This window comes from Salvelinus fontinalis, chromosome 27, assembly GCF_029448725.1.
Source record: "Salvelinus fontinalis isolate EN_2023a chromosome 27, ASM2944872v1, whole genome shotgun sequence".
In the NCBI taxonomy this organism is placed as follows: domain Eukaryota; kingdom Metazoa; phylum Chordata; class Actinopteri; order Salmoniformes; family Salmonidae; genus Salvelinus; species Salvelinus fontinalis.
The window spans coordinates 37,979,277-37,998,377 of NC_074691.1; the positions used below are offsets into that span (position 1 = coordinate 37,979,277).

At 48.5% G+C, this 19,101-nt stretch overlaps 1 protein-coding gene across 3 annotated transcripts in view; it reads left to right on the top strand.

Annotated features, from left to right (window-relative positions):
* ino80 (INO80 complex ATPase subunit) overlaps positions 1-19,101 on the top strand; it is a 102,330-nt gene that overhangs the window by 78,998 nt on the left and 4,231 nt on the right. For all 3 annotated transcript variants that reach the window (XM_055885688.1, XM_055885690.1, XM_055885689.1), the window contains exons 28-35: positions 4,434-4,528; positions 5,921-5,993; positions 6,662-6,820; positions 7,900-8,002; positions 8,105-8,193; positions 11,669-11,836; positions 12,122-12,317; positions 18,655-18,870. In XM_055885688.1, coding sequence (XP_055741663.1) covers positions 4,434-4,528; positions 5,921-5,993; positions 6,662-6,820; positions 7,900-8,002; positions 8,105-8,193; positions 11,669-11,836; positions 12,122-12,317; positions 18,655-18,870 — 1,099 coding nt within the window. The remainder of the gene's footprint in view (positions 1-4,433; positions 4,529-5,920; positions 5,994-6,661; positions 6,821-7,899; positions 8,003-8,104; positions 8,194-11,668; positions 11,837-12,121; positions 12,318-18,654; positions 18,871-19,101) is intronic.

Below are 19,101 nucleotides of genomic sequence, written 5' to 3' on the forward strand. Positions count from 1 at the left end.
ATGGTCTTGGAGAGAGTTTGAGGTATGGAATTGGAAGCAGGTGACAGTTGGTCATGGGGGGACTGTGGAATGTAGTCTTGTGTCAGGGGGCTAATGTTGAACAGGCCAGGTGTAGGAGTGAGAGGTGGTAGTAGGAGTGATGTAGTCTTGTGTCAGGGGGCTAATGTTGAACAGGCCAGGTGTAGGAGTGAGAGGTGGCAGTAGGAGTGATGTAGTCTTGTGTCAGGGGGCTAATGTTGAACAGGCCAGGTGTAGGAGTGAGAGGTGGTAGTAGGAGTGATGTAGTCTTGTTGTCAGGGGGCTAATGTTGAACAGGCCAGGTGTAGGAGTGAGAGGTGGTAGTAGGAGTGATGTAGTCTTGTGTCAGGGGGCTAATGTTGAACAGGCCAGGTGTAGGAGTGAGAGGTGGTAGTAGGAGTGATGTAGTCTTGTGTCAGGGGGCTAATGTTGAACAGGCCAGGTGTAGGAGTGAGAGGTGGTAGTAGGAGTGATGTAGTCTTGTTGTCAGGGGGCTAATGTTGAACAGGCCAGGTGTAGGAGTGAGAGGTGGTAGTAGGAGTGATGTAGTCTTGTGTCAGGGGGCTAATGTTGAACAGGCCAGGTGTAGGAGTGAGAGGTGGTAGTAGGAGTGATGTAGTCTTGTGTCAGGGGGCTAATGTTGAACAGGCCAGGTGTAGGAGTGATGTAGTCTTGTGTCAGGGGGCTAATGTTGAACAGGCCAGGTGTAAGAGTGAGAGGTGGTAGTAGTAGTGATGTAGTCTTGTGTCAGGGGGCTAATGTTGAACAGGCCAGGTGTAGGAGTGATGTAGTCTTGTGTCAGGGGGCTAATGGTGAACAGGCCAGGTGTAGGAGTGAGAGGTGGTAGTAGTAGTGATGCAGTCTTGTGTCAGGGGGCTAATGTTGAACAGGCCAGGTGTAGGAGTGAGAGGTGGTAGTAGGAGTGATGTAGTCTTGTGTCAGGGGGCTAATGTTGAACAGGCCAGGTGTAGGAGTGATGTAGTCTTGTGTCAGGGGGCTAATGTTGAACAGGCCAGGTGTAGGAGTGATGTAGTCTTGTGTCAGGGGGCTAATGTTGAACAGGCCAGGTGTAAGAGTGAGAGGTGGTAGTAGTAGTGATGTAGTCTTGTGTCAGGGGGCTAATGTTGAACAGGCCAGGTGTAGGAGTGATGTAGTCTTGTGTCAGGGGGCTAATGTTGAACAGGCCAGGTGTAGGAGTGAGAGGTGGTAGTAGTAGTGATGTAGTCTTGTGTCAGGGGGCTAATGTTGAACAGGCCAGGTGTAGGAGTGATGTAGTCTTGTGTCAGGGGGCTAATGGTGAACAGGCCAGGTGTTGGAGTGAGAGGTGATGTAGTCTTGTTGTCAGGGGGCTAATGTTGAACAGGCCAGGTGTAGGAGTGAGAGGTGGTAGTAGTAGTGATGTAGTCTTGTGTCAGGGGGCTAATGTTGAACAGGCCAGGTGTTGGAGTGAGAGGTGGTGGTAGTAGTGATGTAGTCTTGTGTCATGGGGCTAATGTTGAACAGGCCAGGTGTAGGAGTGAGAGGTGGTAGTAGTAGTGATGTAGTCTTGTGTCAGGGGGCTAATGTTGAACAGGCCAGGTGTAGGAGTGAGAGGTGGTAGTAGTAGTGATGTAGTCTTGTGTCAGAGGGCTAATGTTGAACAGGCCAGGTGTAGGAGTGATGTAGTCTTGTGTCAGGGGGCTAATGTTGAACAGGCCAGGTGTAGGAGTGAGAGGTGGTAGTAGTAGTGATGTAGTCTTGTGCCAGAGGGCTAATGTTGAACAGGCCAGGTGTAGGAGTGATGTAGTCTTGTGTCAGGGGGCTAATGTTGAACAGGCCAGGTGTAGGAGTGAGAGGTGGTAGTAGTAGTGATGTAGTCTTGTGTCAGGGGGCTAATGTTGAACAGGCCAGGTGTAGGAGTGATGTAGTCTTGTGTCAGGGGGCTAATGGTGAACAGGCCAGGTGTTGGAGTGAGAGGTGATGTAGTCTTGTTGTCAGGGGGCTAATGTTGAACAGGCCAGGTGTAGGAGTGAGAGGTGGTAGTAGTAGTGATGTAGTCTTGTGTCAGGGGGCTAATGTTGAACAGGCCAGGTGTTGGAGTGAGAGGTGGTAGTAGTAGTGATGTAGTCTTGTGTCAGGGGGCTAATGTTGAACAGGCCAGGTGTAGGAGTGAGAGGTGGTAGTAGTAGTCTTGTGTCAGGGGGCTAATGTTGAACAGGCCAGGTGTTGGAGTGAGAGGTGGTAGTAGTAGTGATGTAGTCTTGTGTCAGGGGGCTAATGTTGAACAGGCCAGGTGTAGGAGTGAGAGGTGGTAGTAGTAGTGATGTAGTCTTGTGTCAGAGGGCTAATGTTGAACAGGCCAGGTGTTGGAGTGAGAGGTGGTGGTAGTAGTGATGTAGTCTTGTGTCAGGGGGCTAATGTTGAACAGGCCAGGTGTAGGAGTGAGAGGTGGTAGTAGTAGTGATGTAGTCTTGTGTCAGAGGGCTAATGTTGAACAGGCCAGGTGTAGGAGTGAGAGGTGGTAATGCTGAGTGATTGGTGCTTTTTGAGGTCAGTTTGGTTTTGGTTTGATACAAATTTTGGGACTGTTGGAAACTACAACTCCCTACTACATCGCGCAGTTCAGGCTGGATCTGATTTATCTCTACAGAAACTACAACTCCCTACTACATCACACAGTTCAGGCTTGATCTGATTTATCTCTAGAGAAACTCCGCAATATACGCGATTTTAGCTAACGGGGGGAAAATGGAATTGAAATGATTGAAAAACATCAGATAATTTGTTTTTAAAAACTACAAAAATAACATAAATGTCAGTTAATCACTCAGCACTAGGAGATAGGGATCAACACCTTGCCACCAGACTATTTATAGACTATTCTTCATAAGCTAAAGAGTGAAGAGCCCTAAGACAGATCCCTGGGGGACCCCCATTGTACTCACACTGACCCTGAGCGAAATGGGACCCCCATTGTACTCACACTGGCCCCTGAGTGAAATAGGACCCCCATTGTACTCACACTGGCCCCTGAGCGAAATGGGACCCCCATTGTACTCACACTGGCCCCTGAGCGAAATGGGACCAAAGAGCTAAGTAAATACATTCTGTTGAGGTTTTTCCCACCACTTATAGTAAAACTAGCATTTGACATGTGACTAAATCAGTTTCACCTCATTACACCGTCTGACCCCTGTTCTAACACAGCAGTAAAACAAAGCTTAGCATTTGACATGCCACTATAAATCAGTGTCCACTCATGAACTGTCAGTGTCCCAAGGGCTAGAGGTTGAGAAACAATGGAATCGAGCTTTGTTTCTCAACAAATGTTAGCTCCAGGGATAGGCCTGCTATGTTGTGGTTATGCCTTGTGCAGAGACTGCGGACCATTTAAAATGAAAGCTACCACTTGGAAACGTGTTATTTTAGTGTCAGCTCACAAACTGAGGGAGCGTTCAGCAACAAAATAAATAACTGAATGACCAAGTTTAGCATTAACAGCATCCAATGGACTGGAGGTTGAAAAACAGATTGATATCCTGCGGTGTGGATGAGTGAACTCCAAACCTGTAATCTGTGGTTCTGTGTTGTGGCCCACTTCAAGCTGTGTAAGTTATCTTGTGTCTCGAGGGAGTGGAGAAAATCTCTGGTCAGGAACAGGCTGGCTCAATCTGGGACCCAAAAGTACTTAAAGGTTCTCCACAGTGATTTCACGTTCTATCCAAACCGAGCTACGGAACTCTGTTTGCTGTTCGCGTCGAGTTCCAACAATGTATGTAGAACTACGTAGTGAGACAACAAACCTCTGTTGGATCCGTTGCATGGACGGTGTAAAACCCTTTTTAGCTGTTAGTTGACTCTGTAGCCCCCCCCCCCCCCCCCTTAGAGGACCGTTCTGGAAACCAAGTGATTTGGTGTCAGCTCTCTGCCTGACGGACAGATCAGCAACATCCCACGGAGAAGGAAGAGGAGGAGGTTGAGGAAGATAACATGGGTGTGGATTCATTCCCTGGGAGTTTGACGAGTGTGTACTTCAAACCCCCTGTTGTCCCTTAGTGTTGCACTGTGAACCACACACAGCTCTCTGAGTTCTCTCATGACCCAGTGAGTGAAAGAGAAACCAAGACATGTCTTGCCAGGTCCCAGACTCGAGCTGCGACCCAAAAGGACTGAACTGTCCGATCATGGTCTCTCTCTCGCCATTCCAGTTGTTCTCTCTCGCCATTCCAGTTGTTCTCTCTCGCCATTCCAGTTGTTCTCTCTCGCCATTCCAGTTGTTCTCTCTCGCCATTCCAGTTGTTCTCTCTCGCCATTCCAGTTGCTCTGTGTTGTGGCCCACTTCAAGCCGACTGAGTTCTTCTGTTACTCAACAAGAGCCAGGAATAAGCTGTTATCTTAAAACCCTTTATCCCCCCCCCCCCCCCCCCCCCTTCCAGGAGTACATGGTGTATCGTAAACACACCTACATGCGTCTGGACGGCTCCTCCAAGATCTCAGAACGCAGAGACATGGTGGCAGACTTCCAGAGCCGGTGAGTAGTCTGTCTCTTAGTTCAACCGTTTTCTTCCTCAGTGGTGTAGGCTATTGGCTGTGGGTGGTTTTGACTCACTACTGTGTGTCTCTGTGTATTCTGGTGTGTCTCTGTGTATTCTGGTGTGTCTCTGTGTATCCTGGTGTGTCTCTGTGTATTCTGGTGTGTATCCTGGTGTATATCCTGGTGTGTCTCTGTGTATTCTGGTGTGTCTCTGTGTATCCTGGTGTGTATCCTGGTGTGTCTCTGTGTATCCTGGTGTGTCTCTGTGTATCCTGGTGTGTCTCTGTGTGTCCTGGTGTGTCTCTGTGTATCCTGGTGTGTCTCTGTGTATCCTGGTGTGTCTCTGTGTATCCTGGTGTGTCTCTGTGTGTCCTGGTTTGTCTCTGTATCCTGGTGTGTATCCTGGTGTGTCTCTGTGTATTCTGGTGTGTCTCTGTGTATTCTGGTGTGTCTCTGTGTATCCTGGTGTGTCTCTGTGTATCCTGGTGTGTATCCTGGCGTGTCTCTGTGTATCCTGGTGTGTCTCTGTGTGTCCTGGTGTGTCTCTGTGTGTCCTGGTGTGTCTCTGTGTGTCCTGGTGTGTCTCTGTGTATCCTGGTGTGTCTCTGTGTATCCTGGTGTGTCTCTGTGTATCCTGGTGTGTCTCTGTGTATCCTGGTGTGTCTCTGTGTATCCTGGTGTGTCTCTGTGTATTCTGGTGTGTCTCTGTGTATCCTGGTGTGTATCCTGGTGTGTCTCTGTGTATCCTGGTGTGTCTCTGTGTATTCTGGTGTGTCTCTGTGTGTCCTGGTGTGTCTCTGTGTATCCTGGTGTGTCTCTGTGTATCCTGGTGTGTCTCTGTGTATTCTGGTTTGCATTAGTTCTGCTCTCTGTGGGCCTTTGACGCTCTGCTTCTAGTTGTGGTGAGCGTGTGATACGTTGTAAACCATCTCTCTGGCTGTAAAATCTGCTGACGAGTATACCACCCTGCATCCCACTGCTGGCCAGATGCTGCTGGAAGTGGTTTTTGACGGCCAGTAGGAAGCACTCTTTCATCTGGTCAAAAAAATATCCCAAAGCCCCAGAGCAGTGATTGGGGACATTGTCCTGTGTAGGATGTGGTGTTTCGGATGGGACGTTAAACGGGTGTCCTGACTCTGTGGTCACTAAAGATCCCATGGCATTTATCGTAAGAGTAGGGGTGTTAACCCTGGTGTCCTGGATAAATTCCCAATCTGGCCCTCATACCATCATGGCCACCTAATCATCCCCAGCTTCCGATTTGGCTTATTCATCCCCCTCCTCTCCCCTGTAACTATTCCCCATGTGTTCTCAGTCATCTTACCTGGTAAAATAACGGATCATTAACAATAAATAATGTTCTTTCTCTTTCCTCCCTCCGTCTCTCAGGACTGACATCTTTGTGTTCCTCCTGAGTACGAGGGCTGGAGGTCTGGGCATCAACCTGACTGCTGCTGACACTGTGAGGAACTCTCTCTCATCCCCCACTTTCTCTCTCTGTCTCTCTCATCCCCCACTTTCGCTCTCTGTCTCTCTCATCCCCCACTTTCTCTCTCTGTCTCTCTCATCCCCCACTTTCTCTCTCTGTCTCTCTCATCCCCCACTTTCTCTCTCTCTCTCTCTCTCTCTCACTCATCCCCCTATTTCTCTCTCACTCATCCCCCTCTTTCTCTCTCTCTCACTCATCCCCCTCTTTCTCCCTCTCTCTGTCTCTCATCCCCCTCTCCATGTCTCTCTCATCCCCCTCTCTCTGTCTTTCTCCCTTAAAGTGGAGCCATTTAGATATGTATATATGTATAACTGCAGTGTGGCTGGTATAACTGCAGTGTGGCTGGTATAACTGCAGTGTGGCTGGTGTAACTGCAGTGTGGCTGGTGTAACTGCAGTGTGGCTGGTGTAACTGCAGTGTGGCTGGTGTAACTGCAGTGTGGCTGGTGTAACTGCAGTGTGGCTGGTGTAACTGCAGTGTGGCTGGTGTAACTGCAGTGTGGCTGGTGTAACTGCAGTGTGGCTGGTGTAACTGCAGTGTGGCTGGTGTAACTAACTGTTTTCACCAACTGATCTTTTCGGGGGCTGTGAGTAATTAGTCTCTCACACTCTCTCTCCCTCTCCCTGTCGCTCTCTTGCTAGGTGATCTTCTATGACAGTGACTGGAACCCTACAGTGGACCAGCAGGCTATGGACAGAGCTCACCGCCTGGGTCAGACCAAGCAGGTCACTGTGTACCGTCTGATCTGTCAGCTCACTATAGAGGAGAGGATACTGCAGAGGGCCAAGGAGAAGAGTGAGGTGAGACAATCTCACACACACACTACTTTGGGTCAAGAAGAAGATGGAGCTCACTACTGACGTCCTACCGGGTTTAATACGTCAAGGTACTGACATCCTACCGGGATTAATACGACACTCTGCACGGTACTGGCATCTTACCGGGTTTAATACGACACTCTGCACGGTACTGGCATCTTACCGGGTTTAATACGACACTCTGCACGGTACTGGCATCTTACCGGGTTTAATACGACACTCTGCACGGTACTGGCATCCTACCGGGTTTAATACGACGCTTTGCACGGTACTGACATCCTACCAGGTTTAATACGTCACGGTACCCTACATCCTACCAGGTTTAATACGTCACGGTACCCTACATCCTACCAGGTTTAATACGTCACGGTACCCTACATCCTACCAGGTTTAATACGTCACGGTACCCTACATCCTACCAGGTTTAATACGTCACGGTACCCTACATCCTACCAGGTTTAATACGTCACGGTACCCTACATCCTACCGGGTTTAATACGTCACGGTACCCTACATCCTACCGGGTTTAATACGTCACGGTACCCTACATCCTACCAGGTTTAATACGTCACGGTACCCTACATCCTACTAGGTTTAATACGTCACGGTACCCTACATCCTACCGGGTTTAATACGTCACGGTACCCTACATCCTACCAGGTTTAATACGTCACGGTACCCTACATCCTACCAGGTTTAATACGTCACGGTACCCTACATCCTACCAGGTTTAATACGTCACGGTACCCTACATCCTACCAGGTTTAATACGTCACGGTACCCTACATCCTACCAGGTTTAATACGTCACGGTACCCTACATCCTACCAGGTTTAATACGTCACGGTACCCTACATCCTACCAGGTTTAATACGTCACGGTACCCTACATCCTACCAGGTTTAATACGTCACGATACCCTACATCCTACCAGGTTTAATACGACGCTCCGAACAGTTTCTATTTTCTCACAGCTTTCTACCTTTTTTGGAGTGAAAACCTAAAGGCATTGATCCTAGTTAACCCTTTGTATCCATGTGTCGTCCTCTTCCCCCCCCATCAGATCCAGAGGATGGTGATCTCTGGGGGGAACTTTAAACCAGACACCCTGAAGCCTAAAGAGGTGGTCAGTCTGCTGCTGGACGACGAGGAGCTGGAGAAGAGACGTGAGGGGACTTTTCAGAAATGTGATTGGTTGCTGTGTTCCTGTGTTGTGTGAGAAAGCGTGTTTACTGATTGGCTGCTACCTCCTGTATTGTGTCCTGCAGTGCGTGTTCGTCAGGAAGAGAAGAGACAACAGGAGGAGTGCAGCAAGGTGAAGGACCGCAGGAGAAAGAGAGAGAAATATGCTGACAAGGTACAACGTTATGTCACGTCTTTTTAAACAATACATTTAAAGCGCCTTCGGAAAGTTTCAGACTCCTTAACTTTTTCCACATTTTGTTATGTTACAGCCTTATTCTAAAATCAATTCAATATTTGTTCCCCTTCAATCTACACACTATCCAGTAATGACAAAGCAAAGAGTTATAATTTTTTTTTTTTTTTTTTATGTTTGCTTATTTATACAAATAAAAATGAAAACCGATGAAAAACATCCCCACAGCATGATGCTGCCACCACCACGCTTCACCGTAGGGATGGTGCCAGGTTTCCTCCAGACGTGACCCTTGGCATTCAGAATCTTGTTTCTTATGGTCTGAGAGTCTTCAGGTGACTTTTGGCAAACTCCAAGCGGGCTGTCATGTGCCTTTTACAGAGGAGTGGCTTCTGTCTGGCCACTCTACCATTAAAGGCCTGATTGGTGGAGTGCTGCAGAGATGGTTGTCCTTCTGAAAGGTTCTCCCATCTCCACAGAGGAACTCTGGAGCTCTCTCAGAGTGACCATTGGGTTCTTGGTCACCTCCCTGACCAAGGCCCTTCTCCCCCTATTGCTCAGTTTGGCCGGGCGACCAGCTCTCGGAAGAGTCTTGGTGGTTCCAAACTTCTTCCATTTAAGAATGATGGAGGCCACTCTGTTCTTGTGGACCTTCAATGCTGCAGAAATGTTTTGGTACCCTTCCCCAGATCTGTGCCTCGACACAATCCTGTCTCGGAGCTCTACGGACAATTCCTTCGACCTCATGGCTTGGTTTTTGCTCTGACATGCACTGTCAACGGTGGGACCTTATATAGACAGGTGTGTGTGCCTTTCCACATCATGTCCAATCCAATTGAATTTACCACAGGTGGACTCCGAATAAGTTGTAGAAACATCTCAAGGATGATCAATGGAAACAGGATGCACCTGAGCTCAACTTGGAGTCTCATAACGAAGGGTCTGAATACTTATGTAAATAAGGTATTTCTGTTTTTTTTTTTTTTTTGAAATCAGTTTTTGCTTTGTCTGTACGGGGTATTGTGTGTAGATTGAGGATATTTGATTTATTTAATCCATTTTATTATAAGGCTGTAACATAACTAAATGTGGAAAAAGTCAAGGTTCTGAATACTTTGCACTGTATATGACATATTGATGTTCTCCACACCGGCCTTCATGCATGGAGATGTGGCCATGTGAATCCTGACCACTATGGCCCTGTGCAGCTGGTTGGCGGCCATTTTGGAAATGGCCGCTGGGGCCATCGGCAATGGCACTTAGCTAAAAAAAACACTTCTGTCCTAGCTGTGTGAAATTTTGTGCCTTACAAATGTCAATGACACAAATCTGGAGAAAAAATATATAAAATGCCCATTTATTAGTTAGAGAGGAACATTGGGGCTTTTAATCCCACTACTCACATCAAAGAGGATTACAGCACGGTGCCTCCCTTACAAGGGGAAGAGCAGGAAGCCACTGAAGGTGCTGTGGTTATTCCCCGTTGTCAAAGATCCGTGTATCTTTAAGGAGATGTGTGAATCTGAGGTAGTACACTCCTCTCACTGATGCAGTGAAGATTCCTGCAGAGAAAGATTTAGCACTGTCTCTCATATACATTGTTTATTAATGCTGCACTCTAGCTGGATGGCATATACACCAGTTTATTAGGTACGCCCATCTAGTACCGGGCTGGGACCCCCCCCCACCTTTGCCTCCACTATAGCCTGAATTATTCAGAACATGGAAACGTTGCTCAATTGGTATCAAGGGACCTAACGTGTGCCAGGAAAACTTCCCCCACACCGTTACACTACCGCCACCAAGCCTGTACCGTTGACACCAGGCAGGATGGGTCCATGGACTGTACCGTTGACACCAGGCAGGATGGGTCCATGGACTGTACCGTTGACACCAGGCAGGATGGGTCCATTGACTGTACCGTTGACACCAGGCAGGATGGGTCCATGGACTGTACCGTTGACACCAGGCAGGATGGGTCCATGGACTGTACCGTTGACACCAGGCAGGATGGGTCCATGGACTGTACCGTTGACACCAGGCAGGATGGGTCCATGGACTGTACCGTTGACACCAGGCAGGATGGGTCCATGGACTGTACCGTTGACACCAGGCAGGATGGGTCCATGGACTGTACCGTTGACACCAGGCAGGATGGGTCCATGGACTGTACCGTTGACACCAGGCAGGATGGGTCCATGGACTGTACCGTTGACACCAGGCAGGATGGGTCCATGGACTGTACCGTTGACACCAAGCAGGATGGGTCCATGGACTGTACCGTTGACACCAGGCAGGATGGGTCCATGGACTGTACCGTTGACACCAGGCAGGATGGGTCCATGGACTGTACCGTTGACACCAGGCAGGATGGGTCCATGGACTGTACCGTTGACACCAGGCAGGATGGGTCCATGGACTGTACCGTTGACACCAGGCAGGATGGGTCCATGGACTCATGCTGCTTACGCCAAATCCTGACTCTGCCATCAGCATTACGCAACATGAACCAGGATTCATCAGACCAGGCAGTGTTTTTCCTGTCCTCAGTTGTCCAGTGTTGGTGATTCATCAGACCAGGCAGTGTTTTTCCTGTCCTCAGTTGTCCAGTGTTGGTGATGGCGTGCCCACTGGTGAGCTGCTTCTTCTTGTTTTTAGCTGATAGGAGTGGAACCCAGTGTGGTCGTCTGCTGCAAAAGCCCATCCCTGCAATATCCCGTCTCGTCTGCTTGTGGGTTGTCTCTGTAGCGTCAGTACCTTGGCTCTCGATCAAACCCTCTCTGAGTCGGCCAATGTGGGAGAATTGGACATATTTAACAAAGCTAAGGTCTGTGGTAAAAGCTGACCACCTAACGTGCCATTGTAATCTGATGCTGAAAAAGTCTGTGGGAAAATGGAGCCTGTTGTGAAGGTCTCTCATCTTCATCTTCATTAAATCTGTTGAGGTTTTTGTTTCCACAGTTGTCACGGAAACACAGCCAAGTGCTTTATTAAAGGACGGTCTTTTGACTTTTCATCTATTTGTCTTTTACGACCCAAGTCCATTCAGATCCGAGAGGAGTTCCACATCTTTCATATAACACCATCCCTATAACATCCCCTCTCTCCCCCCTCCTTACCCCCCTCTCGCTCTCTCTCTCCCCCCCTCTCGCTCTCTCTCTCCCCCCCTCTCGCTCTCTCTCTCCCCCCTCTCGCTCTCTCTCTCCCCCCCCTCACTCGCTCTCTCTCTCCCCCCCTCACTCGCTCTCTCTCTCCCCCCCTCTCGCTCGCTCTCTCCCCCTCTCGCTCTCTCCCCCCCCTCTCGCTCTCTCTCTCCCCCCCTCTCGCTCACCCCCCCCTCGCTCTCTCTCTCTCTCCCCCCCTCTCGCTCTCTCCCCCCCTCTCGCTCTCTCTCTCTCCCCCCCTCTCGCTCACCCCCCCCTCGCTCGCTCTCTCTCTCTCTCCCCTCATATAGAGAAAGAAGGACGACGAGGACCCTAAGGATCCTAAGAGGAGGAAAGACGTGAACCTGGTCATCCCTTACAACCTGTCTGCGGACAACTCTAACCTCTCAGCCGACGGAGATGATTCATTCATCAGTGTAGACATGGACGACTCTGCCATGCCTAGTCCCTTCAGTGAGGTGAGAGGGGAGGGAGGAGAGGGGAGGGAGGGTTGACCTGCTGTGTCTGCGACCTCTGACCTTACTGACTCACTCCTTCACCTTCTATTGGTCTTTCTCTGTGTTGTTCTTCATCTATCTTCTGTCTCCATTGTGGACACTGCTGTTCCCTTTCCCCTCATACTTGTATCCCTTCTTCTGTCTCCACCTCCTTTGTGTTTCGTTCTTGGCATTCCTGGCCCCTTTCTTCTTCTTCCTCACCCTAACCCCCAGGTGTGTGCGTCTCTCCTGTCTCTCCCTGGTCAGATCTCTCTGAGTAGTGAGCTCCAGCCCAGCTCCTTACCTCCAGACCAGGACCCAGACCAGGACCCAGATCCAGACCAGGATGAGAGCAGTAGTGACATGCTAGTCATCGTAGACGACCCTGTGTCTTCAGCACCACAGTCCAGGGCCACCAACTCACCTGTCAGCGTGTCTGGATCCATGTCGGACAACATGAACGGTAAGACAATGATAGTTAAACGATTTAAAGAATCAGTCCGTCAGTCAGTTTAGGCAATTGATGAACACAGGACTGATTGTGATCGAGCAAATTAATTGATTGTTCAGTCAATCCATCCATCAATTAATTGGTCAATCAATGAACATCTGAGTGATTGTAGTACTTGAAGCTATCCTGTACAACGTGGGTGGTCCGTGATTGGGTGATATGTGTTCAACTCCAAGACAAAGGTTAAGTAATGAATCATGCATTATCATCTACTCTGGCACCTGGTGAAAACCTTTTGAGCTCGCATAGTAGTAGCATCAAAATCTCTGACAGTTTTGACACACCGATGAGGTCAGCGACGCTACGTGGTAGCGACGAGGTCAACGACGCGACGTGGTAGCGACGAGGTCAACGACGCGACGTGGTAGCGACGAGGTCAACGACGCGACGTGGTAGCGACGAGGTCAACGACGCGACGTGGTAGCGACGTGGTAGCGACGAGGTCAACGACGCGACGTGGTAGCGACGAGGTCAACGGCGCTACCACGTAGCGACGAGGTCAACGGCGCTACCACGTAGCGACGAGGTCAACGGCGCTACCACGTAGCGACGAGGTCAACGGCGCGAGGTCAACGGCGCTACCACGTAGCGACGAGGTCAACGGCGCTACCACGTCAGTCAGAAGTGGTAGGCCCTAATCGGTGTGACTGGCTAGCTGAAGGTGATGTTCTCCTCTTTATTTAGATCACAGTAGTATTATCTGAGAGAGTGAGTCTGTTACCCTATATGAATGCGATACCTGATTATTTGAGCCTGTGCCATTTAGAATTTGCTGAAAGCTATCAACAATAACTCAGAAATGTGATTTACAGTGCTCGCAGTTTGCTGTTAGGTACATTATGGCACTAGGCCTATGTTCCTCTTGGCTTGTGTTTTCTGTCCAATGGTTTCTTGGAAGAATTGGGTCAATTTAATGGTGGTTTAAATTCTGACCCCTCTGACGTACTTTCAAAGTGTCTTGTGACCCACCTGATCAATAAAACAATATTTCAAACTAGCATTAATGATTTAGCTGCTTTAGTTCTGGCCCAGGAGAATCTAGCCAACTCCAATCCTCCTTTTGGGAAACTCTACAATCAGAACCAGTCCCAGAATAACACATTCTAGAAAAATAAAGTTGTTGGCGTTGTCATGGTGATGTGTTTGTGCCAATAGAATGAGTGATGACTCTGTGCTAATGAGATGAGGGCTGTAGTGTAGTCGACTGGGCTGGGGGTTGGAAGGTTTAGGGGCTGGATGAAGGGTGTAGTGTAGTCGACTGGGCTGGGGGTTGGAGGGTTAGGGACTGGATGAGGGCTGTAGTGTAGTCGACTGGGCTGGGGGTTGGAGGGTTGAGGTTTAGGGACTAGATGAGGGCTGTAGTGTAGTCGACTGGGCTGGGGGTTGGAGGGTTAGGGACTAGATGAGGGCTGTAGTGTAGTCGACTGGGCTGGGGGTTGGAGGGTTGAGGGTTAGGGACTAGATGGGGGGTGTAGTGTAGTCGACTGGGCTGGGGGTTGGAGGGTTAGGGACTAGATGAGGGCTGTAGTGTAGTCGACTGGGCTGGGGGGTTGAGGGTTAGGGACTAGATGGGGGGTGTAGTGTAGTCGACTGGGCTGGGGGTTGGAGGGTTAGGGACTAGATGAGGGCTGTAGTGTAGTCGACTGAGCTGGGGGTTGGAGGGTTAGGGACTAGATGAGGGCTGTAGTGTAGTCGACTGGGCTGGGGGTTAGGGACTAGATAAGGGCTGTAGTGTAGTCGACTGGGCTGGGGTTGGAGGGTTAGGGACTGGATGAGGGCTGTAGTGTAGTCGACTGGGCTGGGGGTTGGAGGGTTGAGGTTTAGGGACTAGATGAGGGCTGTAGTGTAGTCGACTGGGCTGGGGGTTGGAGGGTTAGGGACTAGATGAGGGCTGTAGTGTAGTCGACTGGGCTGGGGGTTGGAGGGTTGAGGGTTAGGGACTAGATGGGGGGTGTAGTGTAGTCGACTGGGCTGGGGGTTGGAGGGTTAGGGACTAGATGAGGGCTGTAGTGTAGTCGACTGGGCTGGGGGGTTGAGGGTTAGGGACTAGATGGGGGGTGTAGTGTAGTCGACTGGGCTGGGGGTTGGAGGGTTAGGGACTAGATGAGGGCTGTAGTGTAGTCGACTGGGCTGGGGGTTGGAGGGTTAGGGACTAGATGAGGGCTGTAGTGTAGTCGACTGGGCTGGGGGTTAGGGACTAGATAAGGGCTGTAGTGTAGTCGACTGGGCTGGGGTTGGAGGGTTAGGGACTGGATGAGGGCTGTAGTGTAGTCGACTGGGCTGGGGGTTGGAGGGTTAGGGACTAGATGAGGGCTGTAGTGTAGTCGACTGGGCTGGGGGTTGGAGGGTTAGGGACTGGATGAGGGCTGTAGTGTAGTCGACTGGGCTGGGGTTGGAGGGTTGAGGGTTAGGGACTAGTGGAGCGCTGTAGTGTGGTCGACTGGGCTGGGGTTGGAGGGTTGAGGGTTAGGGACTAGTGGAGCGCTGTAGTGTGGTCGACTGGGCTGGGGACTAGGGGATTACACTAAAGAGGGAGATTTTAGCATGTAGACTACAATATCATGCAGAAAGCAGGGTGAGGTAAGTGGGAGAGGGAGATGAGATGGAGTAAGGGAGGGATGGGGGAGGAGTGCATCCTCTGAGTGGAGAAGTTGTGGTATATTACCATCTGTAATGGGGAAAGAGGGAGAGGAGGAGGAGGAGGAGCAGGGTGATGTCTGAACCACAGCGTCTGGATCAGAACCCAGAAATTAAGAAATTATTTGGGCTACCACCTCAGAGGAGAGGATTGGGCCAATCATCAGACCAGAACACACTGGAAAATGAGATTGTCTGCCACGGTTGTATGGGAGTACTTGTTAAAGTCTTAGACAGATGATGTAACAGGGTTGAATATACATGATGGTAGATGTGAAGTGTTAGTCAAATCAATCAAATGTATTTTTTTAAAGTCCTTTTTACATCAGCCAATGTCACAAAGTGCTGTACAGAAACCCAGGCTAAAACCCCAAACAGCAAATGGCATGGAAAAGCACCAGTAAGCCAGTGACTCAGCCCCTGTAATAGGGTTAGAGGCAGAGAATCCCAGTGGAGAGAGGGGAACCGGCCAGGCAGAGACAGCAAGGGAGGTTCGTCGCTCCAGTGCCTTTCCGTTCACACTCCTGGGACAGACTACACTCAATCATAGGACCTACTGAAGAGATGAGTCTATAAAAAAAACTTAAAGGTATAGACGGAGTCTGCATCTCTCACATGGATAGGCAGACCATTCCATAAAAATGGAGCTCTATAGGAGAAAGCCCTGCCTCCAGCTGTTTGCTTAGAAATCCTAGGGACAATAAGGAGGCCTGCGTCTTCTGACCGTAGTGTAGGTATGTACGGCAGGACCAAATTGGAAAGATAGATAGGAGCAAGCCCATGTAATGCTTTGTAGGTTAGCAGTACAACCTTGAGATCAGCCCTAGCCTTAACAGGAAGTCAGTGTAGAGAGGCTAGCACTGGAGTAATATGATCAAATTTTTGGGGGTTGTAGTCAAGATTCTAGCAACCGTGTTTAGCACTAACTGAAGTTTATTTCGTGCCTTATCCGGGTAGCCGGAAAGTAGATCATTACAGTAGTCTAATCCAGAAGTGACAGAAGCATGGATGAATTTTTTTCAGCTTTTTCTTTTTTTGTTGTTGAGAGGAATAGGATATTCGATATAGGCCGATTCGTTTTTTTCCCCGTTTTTTTCTGGGTCATGGTTTGGCTTTTTCAGAGAGGGTTTATTACTGCCACTTTTAGTGAGTTTGGTACACATCCAGTGGACAGGGAGCCGTGTATTATGTTCAACATAGGAGGGCCAAGCACAGGAAGCAGCGCTTTCAGTAGTTTAGTTGGAACAGGGTCCAGTATGCAGCTTGAAGGTTTAGAGGCCAAGACTATTTTCATCAATGTGTCAAGAGATATCGTATTAAAAAAACTTGAGTTTCCCTTGATCCTAGATCCTGGCAGTGTTGTGCTGACTCAGGACAACTGAGCTTTGGAGAAATATGCAGATTTAAAGAGGAGTCTGTAATTTGCTTTTTTAATGATCATAATCTTTTCATCAAAGAAGTTCATGAATTTATCACTGCTGAAGTGAAAGCCATCCTCTCTTGGGGAATGCTGCTTTTTAGTTAGCTTTGCGACAGTATCAAAAAATAAATTTTGGATTGTTCTTATTCTCCTCAATTAAGTTGGAAAAATAGGATGATTGAGCAGCAGTGAGGGCTCTTCGATACTGCACGGTACTGTCTTTCCAAGCTAATCGGAAGACTTCCAGTTTGGTGTGGCGCCATTTCCGTTTCAATTTTCTGGAAGTTTGCTTCAGGGCTCGGGTATTTTCTGTATACCAGGGAGCTAGTTTCTTATGACAAATGTTTTTTTGTTTTTATGGGTGCGACAGCAACTAAGGTATTACGCAAGATTACATTTTGTTACACAGTTAGGTGTTTAACCGATTTTTGTACTCTGACGTCCTTGGGTAGGTGGAGGGTGTCTTGAAGGGCATCTAGGAATCTTTGGGTTGTCTGAGAATTTATAGCACAGCTTTTGAATGATCCTTGGTTGGGGTTTTAGCAAATTATTTGTTGCGATTATAAAAAATAATAAAATGGTGGTCCGATAGTCCAGGATTTTGAGGAAAAACATTAAGATCCACAATATTTATTTCACGGGACAAAACTAGGTCCAGAGTATGAGTGTGACAGTGAGTAGGTCTGGAGACATGTTGGACAAAACCCACTGAGTCGATGATGGCTCCGAAAGCCTTTTGGAGTGGGTCTGTGGATATTTCCATGTGAATATTAAAGTCACCAAAAATGTGAATATTACCTGCTATGACTACAAGGTCCGATAGGAATTCAGGGAACTCAGTGAGGAACGCTGTATACGGCCCAGGAGGGCTGTAAACAGTAGCTATATAAAGTGATTGAGTTGGCTGCGTAGATTTCATGACTAGAAGCTCAAAAGATGAAAACGCAGTCATTTTTTAAATAAATTCAATTTGCTATCGTAAATGTTAGCAACAATGACCTTAACTGCCTTGGAAATGAGGGATCTAACATTAAGTAGCCCTATTTTGAGATGTGAGAGATCACAATCTCTTTCAATAATGACAGGAATGGAGGTCTTTATTCCGGTGAGATTGCTAAAGCGAACACCGCCATGTTTAGTTTTGCCCAACCTAGATGGGGATAGCTGAGCTGACTACACTGCTAGTGGCAGATTTTAAACTGTTCTCTCACTCTCTCCCCCCTCTCCCTGGAAGATTATTTTCCTCGACTCTCCTCTCCGTGACCCGGAAACCGAAAAGTGGCCGCCGTATGTAGGAGTGTCAATTGGTTAATAGGCGAATGGAGGCGTGTCTTCCTCTATCCTCCCACGAGGAAGCACAAGTCAGCAGAAGCTTTTTAGAATGTGACTGTCCCTTTGAATCAGCTGTTATCTCCGAATAGAAAACCACACATTTCAAACGATACGCTACTTGTCTTTTTATATAGAAAATGTCTCGCACAACAAGGGTAAATAGGTTTTATTTTTTTTTACAGATTTACGCATGTTCCTCTGTAAACTTAATTTGTCTGATGTACTAGTGGAGGAGAATTATTTCATACTAGCGCATTTGTTTCCACGTTCCCCTCTCTTTGCCGCTTCTCCTCGATTTCCTTAGATTTTTTTTTTCAAAAGGAGGTGAGGACGGAGGAGAGGACGTGAGGAGTCGAGCAAAAGCAAGACATTAAACCAGTAGATGGGGATAGCTCTGACGCCATCCACGTGTTCCTATGGAAAACTCCCGATGGCTCATGAAGATGGAACTATTTGAATTTGAAGTGCACCATAATGCTGATTGGGGCTGAATGGCACCAAAAAGTAATGGTTAAATTGCTCGTAACTAGCAAAGGATCATGGTCGATGTAGTCATTTTCATCCTAAGAAAGTCAACATTAATTTCTATGGCATGAAGGCGAGAGCCGCCTTGTTGCCTGCCGGCCCACCGGCTCCAATCCAAAATGGATCACTATTTAATTAGATTTCTCGATTTGTATTTAACTTTTTAACAATTCACAGTTGGGGTTTGAACTTGATCATTTTAGAGCCCAGAATTATTGGGTGTAATTTCCATAGGTGTTCTAGGACAGACCAGGGCTTTTGGCACTGCTAGGTTTCTAAACAGTAGCCGAACCAGCAGAGTTGGTGACTTCAACGCTCCAGACCAGACACTGGGTGGCCTGAGCAAAACCAATTGAAATCGCCTCTCCTTTCCAGGTGTGTCTAATCAGGACACGTCCAGTCCGGGGCGAGGAAGGTCTGGTAGGAGCCGGGGACGACCCAAAGGCTCTGGGTCCAGTTCTGGAGGCGGAGCCAAGTCTGCAGGGAAGGGGCGTGTCAGGAAGTCGACAGCGGGCAGCGCTGCCGCCATGGCAGGAGCGATGGCCGGCGCTGCAGCAGCCTCAGCAGCCTACGGATACAGTGTGACTAAAGGTATGTTAATGAGTTTAAGGTTTCATTAAGTCATATGCAGTTGCTTTGTTTATGTAGTCCATTTATGTGAAGAATGAGTTTAAGGTTTCATTAAGGTGTGTAGTTGCTTGGGTCATTGAAATATTCGCAGGAAAGCTGATGAAGCTCAGGTATTCTTCTATGAAAAATGGCAAAACACACATTTACAGTTTAATGTTAGATCTGGCATGCAAAGCAGCAAACAGACTTTCA